General features: G+C 37.5%; 1 protein-coding gene across 1 annotated transcript in view; it reads right to left on the bottom strand.

Moving 5' to 3' along the window:
- pitpnc1a (phosphatidylinositol transfer protein cytoplasmic 1a) overlaps window positions 1-12,732 on the bottom strand; it is a 49,891-nt gene extending 37,159 nt beyond the window's left edge. The window contains exon 1 of the mRNA XM_024271654.2: window positions 12,050-12,732. Coding sequence (XP_024127422.1) covers window positions 12,050-12,097 — 48 coding nt within the window. The 5' untranslated portion in view covers window positions 12,098-12,732. The remainder of the gene's footprint in view (window positions 1-12,049) is intronic.
- Window positions 12,733-16,156: the final 3,424 nt, after the last annotated feature.

The raw sequence follows: 16,156 nt of genomic DNA, 5'->3' as shown, positions 1-16,156 counted from the left end.
AATTTAAAGGAGCAGAAATGGTTTAGGATCTTCTTGCAACTCCCAAGCTTTGCAGTCAATGTCGTTCTTGCTTGCAGGAAACCTGTAATTTCCTTTGCAACCGTCTGCAAATGTTATAGTGGGAACTTTTTATCAAGAGACAGAATGAGAAAGAGTTCCTGTAATTTGTATAATTAAACTGTCCAGTGCATTCCTGGCAATAAATGAAGATTTTACCAACATATTTCTCTGTTTTGTTTCCAATATACTCAGTAATTTAGTTAAAATACATTTTATAATAAAGTTTACAAAAAGTCTAAAAACAAAAGTGACCATCATGCATTTGTTGCTATAAGTAATAATAATGTATTTTTCCTTTATATTACTGGTGCTGGAGAGGTGCCTGACCAAAACATGTACTCCAGGGGTCCTTAAAAGCATACCCCACATCCTCATCCTGCGCCTGATTCTGTTACGATGGATGGAGGAATGGAGTGCAAGAGCCCAACACAGTGGGAATAGAGGAGGAAGCTGAGCATCATGTGTTATTAGAATAACACATGAAAGAAACTCAGCCGTAGCACAGATTTACTAATAAATTAATTTAATTTGAATGTGAAAGATGTCAAATACACAAACGAGAACGATTAATACTGAGGGAGAGAAATAGAAGCAGTTGAAGACAAAAGGCAGAAACCAAGTATGAACATTATTAGAAGAAATGTGACAAAAAAAGCTAGAACTCAACTAAACGGAGAGTACCAGAAAAGTACAGTACACATTAAATCCAAAACTCAAGAAATAAAAGTCTTAAACCTTAAGACAAGAAAACGTTGTTTCCAGAAATAAGGAAAAACAGCAGCTGAACTTTACCAGATTCAGCCTGTATTTCCAAATATAGTCGGTGCAGTATTCTACCTCTGCCGGAGTCACAAAAATCATTTACAGAGCTGTAAAAGACATTCTCCCTCATCCTATTACCCAAAACATCTCACTCATCAGCCCTGAAAGACGACATGTTACCCTGACATCACACATCTTCATTGTCTTGCAAACCATGTTACCTCTAAAGCAAACACAAATGTTTCGTCACCCAGTCAGACAAAAATTTTCACTTACCTATTATATAAATGTTCTGGACATTTTTGTATTTTGAGCTTCTTTGGAACACAGTGAACTTTACTTCTGCGCACACTTTTTTCCCCCATTTTTTTTTTTTTGTCTAAGATAATAATTTCTGACTTCTTTCTGATCTTTTGAGCTTTTGATGGAGGAAATTTACAACCATATGCACCTTTTGTTTACTAAATGCAATAAAAATAGTCAGGAGCTGTTATAATGTCAAGAAGACAGCATCATCTTTTAAAATTGTCTTTATTTTTTAATCACTTTTAAATAAAACTATTACATATTTCCCTTTGTTTTCATTAGTGAAAATGCTTGAAAAAAATCAATCAATCAATCAACCAATCAAGCAAAAAGTTTAAAAATGTTCACTAAGGATCAATATCAAAAGAATCCAAATAGTACACATTTTGTCTACTATATTATATACAAACGCAAGGAATATATATTACGATATATATACGACATATCATATTATATATTACCCTATACATCATTTTTGTATTGGCTAATAGTATATATAGATATGGAGAAACGTTTTACTTACAGGCCGTGTTAAGAAAATATATTCAAGTAAAAAAAAACTTTTTAATAATATTTTATAGTTTATGGTGTCATTTTTAAAAATTATATCCTAGAATTTTTTACATTTAAAAAAAGTTTTTTAATACATCCATTTTATTGAAAGATTAAATGAAACACAGAACTATCAATAAAATGCAGCTGAAGCATCATGTTTGCAGCTGCCCTCATCATTTAGACTACGAGCTAATATCACCTTTTGCACTTTCATCTGCTTCTCAATGTATATAAATTAAAAAGTAGTATTTATGATGGATTTTGTTACTGCATTTCTATCATTTTGATACAGTCTCTAAATTACAGAGTAGACATAAATCTAAATGACAGAATTTAGGAGTCATGGTACACACAAACAATAAATACACACTCCGACCATCTGGTGTTTTGGATGAGATTCTACTTGCAATCCTGAATTTTCCAGTTACGTCGTCCCAGCCTTACTTTCAACAGATGTTTGCCAAATTATCAGAACTTCCAAAGCATATTAAAGCTTTACAAAAATCTGTATTTTATGAGGACTTCCAATGCTACATAATATTTGTTTTTTTTAACTCTTTTTTTTTTTTTTTTTTTACTGTTGCCACACACAAACCGTAACTAAACTGTGTGTGCTGTACGCGCACAAAAAGCCACTTCAGCATCAAAGAGATTTCAAATAAAATGTGCACTCTTAATGTTTCTATGGCAACCAGTGGCGCTCATGTCTGTTATTCTGGTATGCACATTGTGAAGCCATGGATGTCTCCACCGATGTGTGCACGTCTTTATGCTGTTGTGGGGACCCACACCTCATATCACACCATCGTTGGGGGTCAATCCACACATTTTTTTGGGGATAAAAGTATGAAGTGCATTGTTACATTTCGTGTTTGTATCTCCAGTTTAGGTTTTACCAAGTAGCTGGTCTTTTAGCTTTGAAGCGGCGCTTTGATGTGCTGCGGTTCAGCTGTGGTATCCACTGAACCTCTTATGGTTGGATTAGTGGGACACACAGAGAGCTGTTACTTAAAAGATTTAATTGCATTATGATAATCACCAGGTTGTGGAGCTGATTGGGTTTACCGCCTGCGGGGCGCTAAGCGAACGTTTCCAAGTCACACTTTGAAGGCCCTTCAAAGATCAAATGATAATTATGCCACTCATTGACTGAATCAGTCAAATCACTTGCTTTGATTTGGAAAAGACAATTAATTAGTGGAACACAAATTGGTCGTCCACCCCCACAACATGAGAGCTGCTGTAATCCGAGCCAGCTTTGGGGTGAACACAGCACAGTGAGAAACATGCAAGGAAAGCTATTTCCACGTCTAAGCTACATTTTGACATATTTTCTTACAAACAAACTGCTTTTGAAAGCGGACATCAAAATTACTAAAGACAGTTGCTCCAGAAAATGTACAGATGCATGATGGGGTAGTTATGGTGCTGAAGTAGAGCGGTCAACGTCTGATTTGAGGACTGCAGGTTCAATTCCTTCTCTACCATGCTCAATTAGTACTAAAGGGCCCAAAATGTGCCAAGAATATATTCCCCACACCATTATACCATCACCACCTACATGAACTGTTTATATAAGACAGGATAGATACATGCTTTCATGTTGCTGATGCCAAATTCTGATCCTACCATTTGAATGTGGCAGCAAAAATGAAGACTCTTAAACCAAGACAACATTTCTCCAAACTTTTTACTGTCCAATTTTGGTGAGCTTTTGTGAATTGTTGCCTCAGTTTCCTGTTATTCGGTGACAAGAGTAGAACCCAATGTGGTAGCCCCAAGCTTGACACGATCTGTTGTGGGTTCAGAGATACTCTTCTGCAAACTTTGGTTGTAAAGAGTGGCTATTTCAGTTACCCCAGGCTCACACTCCATCCGGTCCGGCTCCAGTGCGGACAGCTCGGTCCTGCTGCAGCCAAAGGGTTCGCTGCTGACTGCGCGAAACTCTGAACTCAACTTTTTTCACAGGATAACCTGCCATTTATATAGGAAGGACTAGTAAACGAACCCTCATTCTGCTTTGATTTTGGATTATTTTCACTTCTTCTTCATACAATAGGTAAGCACAGAACTTGAATTAATACTTTTGTCTTATATAGGCTTTTATGTACATATTTGACTTTATACGTATTGTGTAAAAAGTAGTGGAGCCCGCGGTTGGTTGTCACAATGACATAATGTTTAAAACACGGGGAAAACAGCGGGTGCAGCGGAAAATAGGTTTTAGTTTGAAAAATGTATCGGATGCACTTTACACTCGCTCGAATGATTTCCGGTTTAGATCATTAATAGCCCCGACTTCATAAAAAAGTGCTCCGGGTCGGCTCTGGCGTCCATCAAAAATTTGAAACCAGTGAATTGGATATGAAATGCCAGAGAGGCCAAACTGGACTGGATGGAGTGTCAGTGCCTCTTGCACTTTTCAGTTGCGTAAAAACTGGTGTCTGCACTGAAGCTGGACCGGATGCCGTGTGAGCCCAGGATCCCTGTTGCCTTTCTATTAACCAGTTTGGCCATTCTCCTCTGACCTCTGGCATCAGCAAGGCATTTCCGTCCACAGAATTTTCTCTTCTTCTGACCATTCTCTTTTAACTCTGGAGATGGTTGTAGGTGAAAATCCCAGTAGATCAGCAGTTTCGGAAATAGACAAGCCCGTCTGGCACCAACAACCATGCCTTTAAAGTCACTTAAATCCTCTTTCTTCCTGATTCTAATGATCAGTTTGAATTGCGGCAGATCGTCTTGACCATCTCTACATGCCTAAATGCATTGAGTTGCTGCCATGTGATTGGATGATTAGAAATTTTCGTTAACAAGCAGGTAAACAGATGTGCCTAATAAAGCTGCTGATGAGTGAACATGTATGTTTCTCTATGCTTTAACCCCAAAATATACATGAATTATTTAGTGTAAGACACTGACATAAAGAATGAATTAAAGCCGCGTCCTACTGTGTATCATTGTGTTTTTAATCAACCAGTGGCTGATGCATTTCACTGCATCCTTCTCTAAATAGCTGTCCACAGACACAATTCATCAACACAAAACACAAAGCGTCCTCATGCATTGTGATCACATTATATTGCGGCATGTCCAGCTGCTCTCTCCTCCTCATGCAGCATCTCCTCTTACACCTGTCCCATAACTCTACCGACACATCCAGTGTGTCAGCGCAGGTTCTATTCTCAGCGGCCATCGCTTCTCTGCGTTTAGACAGGATGTTGACAGTAAGCAGAGGTGAGTTAAAGGTAGCCATAGAAAATATGAGCGGGAGTTTTCTTTACTAGTAAGAAGAGGAAAAGTGTGTTTTTTGAGGAAAAGGCACCTATACATACTAAATGTTTCATGAGTTGGTGGCAAGGCTGATATCCATGATATGTTTTCCATAAATATTTCCATAAAAAGCAGCAGTGCTAATGAATAAACAGTGCTATAGAGCCTTTCTAAGTTGAACACCAACCTACATCGGGCGAAATGGAAAACACAACCACATCTAAAACATGTGAAGGCTTAAGGAAGCCGAGAAAAGATGTTTTTCAATCTTAACTTCTCACTTTATTGCTCTCATTCTCCGGGTGTCTCAGTCCACTACATACTTCAAAATGAATAATAAATGAGTTTGGCTTCTTTCGCCTGCTTTCTTGTGAAGTGCAAGCACATGGAGCAGGGCTGCGTGTGTGTAATAGAATGGCTTTATAAAAAAAAAAAAGAAAAAAAAAAGCAATACCACTTTCTTAAGGCCTTAAAGACCTCTGTTTGAAGCTGCGGATCAAGATCTGAGGAGTTCTGAACGCATAGCTGGCGGCAGCAGCAATAGGATGCAACTGTTACAGGTGTAAAGCTTTGAAGACCTGGAGGCAGACTTATACAGTGATTTCCAATTGAGCTTAATTTAAAAAAAATAACTCGATAAAACCAATCATTTGGTAAAACCCTACAAGGCTGATTGCATATTCTTCCTACTGGTCTCTACTGGTTTGAATAGGCCGGCTGTTTTAAATGAACGGTACAAAACTAAGGAAATGACATGAAAAATACAAGCATTAAATAATTACATTTTGTTACTTTTCCTGTCTTTGTGTTTTTTCCCTTCTCATGAGTTCCAGTCTGTAATAAAAAAATTCTTTAGCCTTAAGTAACTAGCAGCACACCTTCAAATGCTTCCATTCTATTCGTTTTATTTCTCACCTGTCTTATTAGTTACGCCTGCAGGCACCTGACCAGCGACTGATCTTAATTTAGCCGTCCACCCTTGGTTATAAAAAGCAAAGCCCCCCCCCATGTTTACCGAATCATTAATGTTGCTACAGAGAGAGACCACATCTGTGTCTGCATCCACGCCACTGCTTTCCATGTAAGATCAATGACTCGAGAAGTTCCTCTGAGCAATCTATTCATTCCCATCACTTTAAATTCCATTTTATAGCAAGATTTAGTTGAATCTATCAGATTAGCCTTTAAAGATTAGGGAAATTTAATCTCATTGGAATATTCAGTCAAAGAAATTTCTCTAAAAGGCTTGTAAAATAAGAATTTGGATTTATTTTGAATGCATAATCCATAATTTGATTAATAAGATTCAAAGTTGCCAAAAAATCCCAATGTTTTCAGAGAATATAGACAATTTTCAAAATACGATAAAAGACATTTGCTGAAACCTTTAAATGGACATAACTGCTAAGTTTACAATGTAATTTAGTTTATATTAGGGCTGAGTTAATAAAATCGATTAATCAATCTACGCTTAATAGATCAACACTCAGTTCATAAAAGTGCAGACTGACCTAACACAATGCTTAAGTCAGCTAACTTGATGCTAACGTTAAATTGGATTTCCCATAGGACGGCTAACGCTAACACTAGGTCAACCTAAACATCAATTACTGACTAAATGAACATCTTTATACTCACAGGTATGAACTTTCCAAATTCCTTTAAGGAAAAATTTTTAAACTAAAACACCAATTGTTTGCTCTTATTTTCTTACTCTATTGAAATAAAGTGTACTGTTATAGTGCTATCGCCACCTAGTGGCCAAACTGAAACGCCCTCCAGGAGAGACGACTTCTCCGTTTGAGAATTCATGTAACACTGTATGGTATTAACAATCACACTATTATTTCACTACTGAATTTTACAGCATATGAACTGTATCAGATTAATTTGAAAATCTTCAGATCATAAATAGATTTTTAATGAATTTATAAACGTGTAAACTGCGTGAACTAAAAATTAAATTGCATCAAATTAAATTGAATGGATCGTAAAGAAAAAAAAATGGAATCGATTTAGCCTCTGGTGAATTAAATCGATTCTGGAAATTGTAATCGATACCCAGTCCTAGTTTATATATATGTTTTTAAAGGCAAAAGAACCTTATTTTCCCCCTAAAGAAAGCAAATACGCCGAAATGATTCCAAAAACATACATAATTATGAAAATGTCCCACGCCTGAAGCCCCGTGCACGACTTCATAATTACAATCCCTTTTAAGTCTAATGATAAAACATGTTGCCTTAATTCCCTGCAAATGTCAATTGTAACCCAAAGATTAATCCCACCAACCGTAATTGAATGCACTTAATGGTGCAGTAATAACGGTGCTGTGGAACATCAAATCACTGCCCTAAAGACGGCAGAGCCACCGGCCACACTTACTAAGAAACGTTCTCAGTGAGAAAAAGAGAACATTAACAGTTGTAGTTATTTCTTTTTTCAAATCTTGTGTGGTTTGTTTAAAGCTTGAACAAAAATCCTGTTTTTAACTTGGAATATATTATATGTTACTGCTTCTAGTGTATGAAACTCATGAAACTCATTTAAATTCTAATAATTTCAGAACAAGAACATATATGTACCGGTACAGCGATGAAATAAGAAGCCTATAGAGGGGACTTGTTTGAAGCTGGCTGACATTAAGTGTTAAAACAGCTACACTCCACACCCGCAGCTCTGTCTTGTTAACTCCTTTATTCAGTCTGTAAAGGCTCATGGTTTCTGCGCTGCACTCACTTGCTGCTTTCTGTTCTCTGCTGTGTTCAGTTTGTCATGTTCGGTTCAGATCTCGTGTTCTGTTTACTGTCAAAGTACGGGTGTAAGTATTAGTTTATTTCATTGTTTTGTCATTTTTACAAACGTAGGTTTATGTTGTGTGTTATTATGTGTTATGTTTGATAATTTGGTCTTCTGTCTCTTCCTGTGCCACGAGCATGCCAGGTTTAAGCTGCCAATCAACCAACTCTTTTTATAATTAGAACTTTTATTTTTTTTATTTCCTCAAGGCCAGATCCTCATATCTTTCGTACTTTTGACAGAATTTAAACTTTTGTCTTTTGTAATTATTTTGGACAAGATTTGCTTTTTTAATGGTAACTTTTATTAAATATCTGGCATTGAGTCGGTCTTCTCCACTTGGGTCCCCATCATAACCTTTATCTATGAACCGATCTTTCGCTGATTGCAGAGATTAAGTTAACTCTTATTTCTTAGTAGATTTAATTGTGAATGTAAAAAAAAAATAAGGCTTTTTGTCTTCATTTGTTATTTCCCAAAATATATGACTTTTGTTTTCATCCTCTATTGTGTTCTATTATTGTGGTTTAATTTTCCTTAATTAGCTTTCAAAAATAATTTCAGAATTTTTGTCTAAAGGTTTAAAGTCCCCTTTAAATCCTGTTTTTGTGTCTTTTTAACATGTATGTGTGAACTTTTACAGGGATGCTGAGCTCAGCTCCAAAAGCCACGCCCCTTCAGAGAAGATTTTGGATACAGATGGTTCAGATCAACATGAAAAATTTCTTTTTTGGACATTCAGGTTGTGGGATTTTAGTTAAAAGTTCACAATCATAATTGAAACACTACTGAGAATGTTTTTTAATTGTCATAGGAGGACTTCACATAAATGTAAGATTGGCTAAAATAAATAATTTAAATAAAGAAACAACCAAGATAATGTGCTGTTTAGTAAAAAAAAAAAACTAATGATTCTTCCAGCATATTGCAGACATGCTGGAGTCTCCATAGCGACAGTAGTGATACAGTCATTAAAAAAACTGTTCAGAAGTAAATGATCCCCGCATCACATTTACTGTTTTTTGCACTTGCACCTCCCAGACTCTCATTTTGATGCTCCCAGTAAGAATCACCGCTGGGTGAAAGCCTCTGACAGCTGCCAACACGACACACACACTCCCAGGCTTATCCTTTGGCATCTGGAGATTCACTTTCTCGCTGGGTGACGAGCTCCTCAGGGCACAATGATGAAATGAGCTTTTCATTAGTCATGGCATAAAGTATCCACTTTAGGGATGAAAACAAAATCTTTCTGTGCTGAGATGCCATGTGGAACAGATTAGTTCAAAAAACGCTCGAAGACCGACCCGATGTTAACTGACAGTCGTTCCCTTCATCAAAACGAGACAAATTGTTTGTGTCTGCTGGAGTATTGCTGAATTTTTACTTCCATCAGCACAAACACGGACCTTACGGGCCTGTCTAGATCAAATTACGAGCTAGTGAAACCCAGTTAGAGATGTCATCTGACTCCACTTTTTTAGGCATGGTGGCAAACAGAAAGATTGTTCGCCTCCGAGTGACAGAGTCGAGCAGAGCAACGCCGTTTCCAGAGCGTATCTGCATTTTTGTCAGGTGAGAAAAGGATTTCATGATCGAGATCATAAGAAAAGGGCGTTGAAACGGCTCCGAACAAAACCCAAGTGCGGTGGCAGAACCTTAAGAAAGCTGCAGAAAAAGCAACGCCTGACCTTCTGAGCAGAGATACATTTGTGTGAGCTTACATCACCTTCAATCCCTGCACAATGATGTCTGACACTCTCAGCGTTGATAGTACCTTTGAGTTACCGCAACCAAACCAGGTTCTAACGAATGTATGCATTTTTAAAGGACATGTTTGCTTCTTACAACTAAAGGCTTTTAGATATCACATTATTTTATGATGGATTGATAAACATAAATCAAAAGGACAAAATCTCACCAGCCACTATAGGTATTCATTCTAGTACTGGGCACCTTTTGCCTTAAAAACTGCCTTAAATCCTTGGTGGCATAGATTCAACAAGGTACTGGAAACATCCCTCAGAGAGTTTGATCCATATTGACATGATAGCATCACAGTTGTTGCAAATTTTTCAGCAGAACATCCATGATGCTGATCTCCTGTTCCACCACATCCCAAAGGTGATCTATCTGAGATCTGGTGACTGTGGAGGTCATTGGAGTTCATTGTCATGTTCAAGAAACCAGTCTGAGATGTTTCCATGTTTTTGATTTGAAGCGTTATCCTGGTGGAAGTACCCGTCAGAAGATGGTACACTGTGGTCATAAAGGGATGGACATGGTCAGCAGCAATACTCAGGCAGGCTGTGTTGTTGTAACCACGCTCAGTTGGTACTAAAGCCGGTCAGATAATTTGTGTGTTTCCATTATAAAATGGACCCATTAAGATGGACCGAACCAAACTATTTTTGGTGCCCTGTGGGTTGTAGGTCCATAGAAGAATGGAATGGACGAGTTAGCTTATGCTCTCAGATCTCACGGCGTCTGCTCGCTGTCAGTCTGAATGTTTGAATAGAAAAAGGATTGATGTCTTTTCAGCTTAAGGTAACTACGGACCGGAACTTTCTGCAAGAAACAATTACATTTTCAAAGCTCATAACCGCCACAGTTTGATGTTATTATGAAGGAACTGGAAATGAAAGCACTAACCTGTAGGTGGTTTTCATAATTAGTTATTTTTTTTTTCTGTTTTAGCTTTTAACTTATTTTCATTTCATGAAATATCTTGGGTGTGTGTACCTTTTCCCTCTTGACCACGACTCCCTTGATGAAGCGATCAGTGGATCTCAATGGGATTTTTTTCCTAGTTCAATAATGGTTAAAAGTAAATAGCGCACAGCTACTGTTGAATGACTGGCGGAAGGTCATTACAACAAAAGAAAGCGGCTGTATTCATCTTTGCTGCCTGCAATCTTAACTCAAACAACGTTAAATGTTTTTTAAGTGGTAAAAGTTAAGAATAAAAACATGCTGGGTGACCTCCATTGTTGTTGTTGATGTTAGCTTTACCCTGCATGTGCTGTGATGGTCCAGCTTTGAGTGGAAACGCTCACCTGAATTCCCTGGATCATTCTAAACCACACCATACTGGTCAGTAGAAACAAAGCTAAAATATCCCCCACACCATTACACCACCACCACCAGCCTGAATTTTTGATACAAGACAGGATGGATCCATTCAAAGTTCACAGTCACTTCAGTTACCTTTCTTCCCCATTCTGATGCTCAATTTGCTCTGCAGCAGATTGTCTTGACCGTGTGTACATGTCTAAATGCATTAAATTGCTGTCATGTGATTGGCTAACGATCAGTTGAACAAGTGTGTCTGAAAAAGTGTAGATGAGCTTTGGGAGATAAAGTGTTAGCATGCATGATCACAAAGCAGTGTCTCTTTTGGATCCACTGCTGGAAAATTCCACCATCATGTTCTAATTATAATTGAATTTTAATCAAATGCACTCTTTGTGATTGTGAGCAATCATTTATCAAACCCCCAACAGATCAATAGATTAGGTCAGGCTGGGTCATTTATATCTGCAGCAGACCTGGTTCATTTGTGTGTTTCATTACTAATGGCACAACAAAGCAGCAGGACCAGCCATCCCGAGGACAAGATGTGATGAAGCAGCATGTTAGCAATTAGAATTGTGAGACTCTTATTAAATAGTTTGAGGATTAACAGGATTCAGAGGCACTCAAAAAAAAAACAAGTTGATCTTTGTTCAGTCCAGCTGCATCAGTCACTGAAGATTCCTCTTTGTCACAACATTGAGTTTACAAACCTTTGCTTTACTGTTAAGACATCAATCCTGAAAGCTGATTGAAATTATTCTTTTGGATAAATGTATTTTTAAAACAAGCTACAATGTAATCAAGCTGACTGAAAAAAGAGACAGAAAATGTTGGATGTGGAGCTTAACATCCTTTGCTTCCTTTGCTTACAGTCTATAATAACAGATATTAAACTGGTTTTAACCATTTTAATTAACTGAGGCTTAAATAATTTGAAACCCAAAGTTCATATCATGATCTTCTCCATTACCAGCCTCCACTCCAGTGCGCACAGATCTGTGCGCAATGGAGACAACAGCAGCTCCACCCCGCGGTGGTTTTCAGGCCGCAGTAAGATCTTTGGTGCAAAATACTCCAGAGATGCATCACTGACAACTTTACAACAAGCAGTTAAAATGTGGCCAACCGTGGAAAAGATCTGCAGACATCGAGCTACTGCACATGGATTCTACTCCAAATGTTAGGAATGTTCCCCAAAAATCAGAAAAACTTCACCCACCTCTTCCACTGTGAGAGGCATGCAGATGCGGTACTCCTTCATCAACATTGTCCCCGTGAAAAAGGCAAAAGGTAGATGATAGGTCTTGAGTTGCTGCGTGGAACGCGGTTGCACAGAGGAATGCACAAAAAACAGCAAATCCGCGCTCACTTCTGCATCAGCAGCACCTCCAGCGCCGTTCCGCAATGCCCAGACCGCTCTGTGCGCACAGACAGCAGGTCCAGAAGTACAAGGGGTTCTCTGTGGGAGACAAACAACCCCTCAGCAGCAGCGTCCACCTGTCTGTTCCACCTGTACTGTTCCCAGAGGATTCAAACTCCTGTGGACAAAACTCCAAGCAAGTCCGTCACTGAAGACGCGCAGTTTCTATCCTACAACCACTCAACAAATTTGGTTCTTAAACAAAAATAAATCTGTATCAAGAGAGTTTTATGCTAAATCCACCAGTCTCGCCTTTCCTGGTTTCTTGAGGCAGCTCTGTGCAGAGATGCGCCACGGTGCGCGGCGCCTGCGTCAGTGAGGGAGCTGCTGGAGCGCAGCGACGCTGCAGGAAACGAGGATCAGACCTGGAACAACCTACTTTAGAAATAACCCTAAAGTACCGCATCAAAGTAGCTTCCAATGATTACAGGAAAAATGAAAAACAGTTTGTTCCAAAAACTTGTAGAAAGTGTGGTGTTTTTCTGATTTCCCTCAGTGGCGCAGAGAAAAGCAGAAGAAACAAATGAAGCTCAAACGCCTCAGCTCATCAACTTGACTGAAATGAACAGAGAATTTCAGAATTTTCATTCATCTGACAGGCTGAAATTTTAACAAAAGATTTGAATAGAAACTGTGATTTGTAACTATAATTTTGAACCTTTTATTTAAATTTAAAAAAAGAGGACAACAACACAAAAATGTGTAGATGGAAAACTAAACCCACATTTCTCATGTGTTCCAGTTAGCATGTGTTTCATATACTAATTTATATATTTTTGTTGTTTTTAATAATTTGTTTCACATTTTCTCCTGATTCAGGAAATCAAATGTGCATGATCCACCACAAGAAATGATAGTGTAACACAAATCTAAATTCAATTTACGAAAACAAATAGGATTGACTAACTAACTCTAATTGATTGGGAATTAATTGACTTGGAACATTCTACAACTTGCTATTTTAAGTCACACATCCAAGCAAAGCACAATATGATATTTATAGATATATATTTTTTTTGGTTAATCCAATGCAAAATTAAAATAAAAAATATTAGACTAAAATACCTGCAGTCCTCTTTTCTACAGCTAGATGTCACTGAACATCTTTGAAGTGAACTCAAGTAATTCATTAATTAAACTAACTTAAGTAAAAAAACTGGAGCTATTGTGTTTTTCAAACGTCAGTTATGAGTCTCGAATATGATGGGAAGTCACTTATCAAACAAAAAAGTCATTTTCTACATTATAATGTGATTGATGAACTAATGAGGATGATGGATGAATGAATGTCTTCAGTGTCTGTTTGAATCTGCTGAGCTTGCAAATTTTTTGGTTGGATAGTTTCCTTGATGAAGAGCACTGAGGTTATGTTGGTGTAGACTCATTTACATTTAAAGAACTTTCAGTTAGAAACAGATAATTCATTCCTTGATCATCATTCACCTCATTGTCAAAATCAAACATTTCTGCAGTTTGTCAGGAGTGTCCTAATAAAAAAATCAACTGCTTTGTTACACAGTTAACAGCATTTATTAATAAAATGAAAAGAAAATAATTAAATAAAAAAATAATAATAATTACAAACTGGGTTAAAATGGACTAAAATGCTTAAATTAAAGCTATAGGATGCAAACAATTAATGATCATTTTCATTTTTTTTTAATTTGGAAAAACTACTTAAAGTAAAAAAAAAAATCTGTGTAAATCCAAATTTAGTTTTTTTAATTAAAAACAAAGGGTTCTTACTTTTGACCTGAAGAGGGTGCAATGCACTTGTCTGTGATGTTCATTTGAGAAGCATCTCTGTTCTGATCAAAACCTAAAAGAGACACACATACAGGCGAACAGCATCACAACACCTTTGGCTTGGTCTAAAAGGCTTTTACTGACACATCTTTCTTCTACCTAAGAGTGGATCTAAAAGAGACACAAATACAGTAAAAGCGTCAGGAGTCAGAATATTGACCACACAGGCTTAAATGGGTTCTTTGGATGTTACTGTGTAGGAACATGTAAAAAAACTGCTTCTGACCAGAAAAAAGGTCACACGGGAACAAACTGCTGGCAAAAAATATCAAAAATCCAATTTGCCGATAGCTCAAAAATGTTGCTGCTACACAAAATTAGGAAGAAATGAAAAGGGTCCAACAAAAAGGAAAATCATGTAAAGGTATATTGATTTTTTTCAGTTTGGAATTAACAGATTGTGTTCTACGCATCACAATTTGTCTTAAAAAATGTGGTTCCTTAAGAAGCATTTTTGTAGCCTAATATGATTAGACAGTTCTAACACATATTTACAGTCAATATTGCTGTGCAGGAATAAAAAAAAGTGACTTCAAACTACAGCAGCTAATCTTCTTGTCAAATGTGGGTACATATGGTGAGGCCTAAAATGCAGAGTGAAACAAAGAAGATGAAAATTCATTTTTTTTTTCTTTTTCGGAGAGAAACATAATGAGCCCCTTAAGGGACAATGAAGTAAAAATATGTACTAATAACTAGTTCACACCGGTAACTATCTGGTGAGCACCAGTATTACCTGGTTAGTACAAGTTATTATCTGGTTGGGACCAGTTATTATCTGGTTAGCACCAGTTACTATCTGGTTATGACCAGTTACTATCTGGTTAGCACCAATTACTATTTGCTACGCACTAGTTATTATGGGATTAGCACCGGTTACTATCTGGTGAGAACCAGTTACTATCTGGTTAGCACCAGTTACTATTTGCTACGCACTAGTTATTATAGGGTTAGCACCAGTTACTATCAGGTCAGTACCAGTACTATCTGGTTAGCACCGGTTACTATCTGGTTAGCACCAGTTGTTATCTGGTTAGCACCAGTAACTATCTGGTGAGCACCAGTAACTATCTGGTCAGCACAATGATTGATCTAGTGCTCACCAGTAACTATCTGGTGAGCACCAGTTATTACCTGGTTAGGACCAGTTATTATCTGGTTAGCACCAGTTACTATCTGGTTTGCACCAGTTACTATTTGCTATGCACAAGTTATTATGGGGTTAGCACCAGTTACTATCAGGTCAGTACCAGTACTATCTGGTTAGCACCAGTTACTATCTGGTTAGCACCGGTTACTATCTGGTTAGCACCAGTTGTTATCTGGTTAGCACCAGTAACTATCTGGTTAGCACAAGGATCGATCTAGTGCTCACCAGTAACTATCTGGTGAGCACCAGTTATTACCTGGTTAGTACAAGTTATTATCTGGTTAGGACCAGTTATTATCTGGTTAGCACCAGTTACTATCTGGTCAGCACCAATTACTATTTGCTACGCACTAGTTATTATGGGGTTAGCACCAGTTACTATCAGGTCAGTACCAGTACTATCTGGTTAGCACCAGTTACCACCTGGTTAGCACCAGTTACTATCTGGTTAGATCCAGCTATTAATTGGTTTGCACCAGTTAGTATCTTGTTAGCACCAGTTACTATCTGGTTAGATCCAGTTACTATCTTGTTAGCACTAGTTACTATCTGGTTAGCACCAGTTACTACCTGGTGAACACCAGATACTACCTGGTTAGCACCAGTTATTATCTGGTGAGCATCAGTTATTATCTGGTTAGCACAAGTTACTATCTGGTCAGCACTAGTTATTATCTGGTTTGCACCAGTTACTTTCTGGTTAATATGTATTTTTTTTAACTTCAATATCCCTTTAGGGCAAGAAAAACAAAAATAAAAACGTTGAATCAAAAGAAAAATGATGAGAAACAAAAAACAAAATCCAGCAATGAATGATTTACAAAGTGGGGACAAAGAAGTAGTATTTGTGCTTATTGAAAAGAAAAAACATGGTCAGGTGTGAATAAAATTGGAAAGTATGATATGAAATTTAATTAAATAGGGGAACTGAGTGAACCTTAATAGAAACA

Source organism: Oryzias melastigma, linkage group LG8 (genome assembly GCF_002922805.2).
Source record: "Oryzias melastigma strain HK-1 linkage group LG8, ASM292280v2, whole genome shotgun sequence".
Classification (NCBI taxonomy): Eukaryota; Metazoa; Chordata; class Actinopteri; order Beloniformes; family Adrianichthyidae; genus Oryzias; species Oryzias melastigma.
This window is presented reverse-complemented; position numbering and strand designations above follow the sequence as displayed.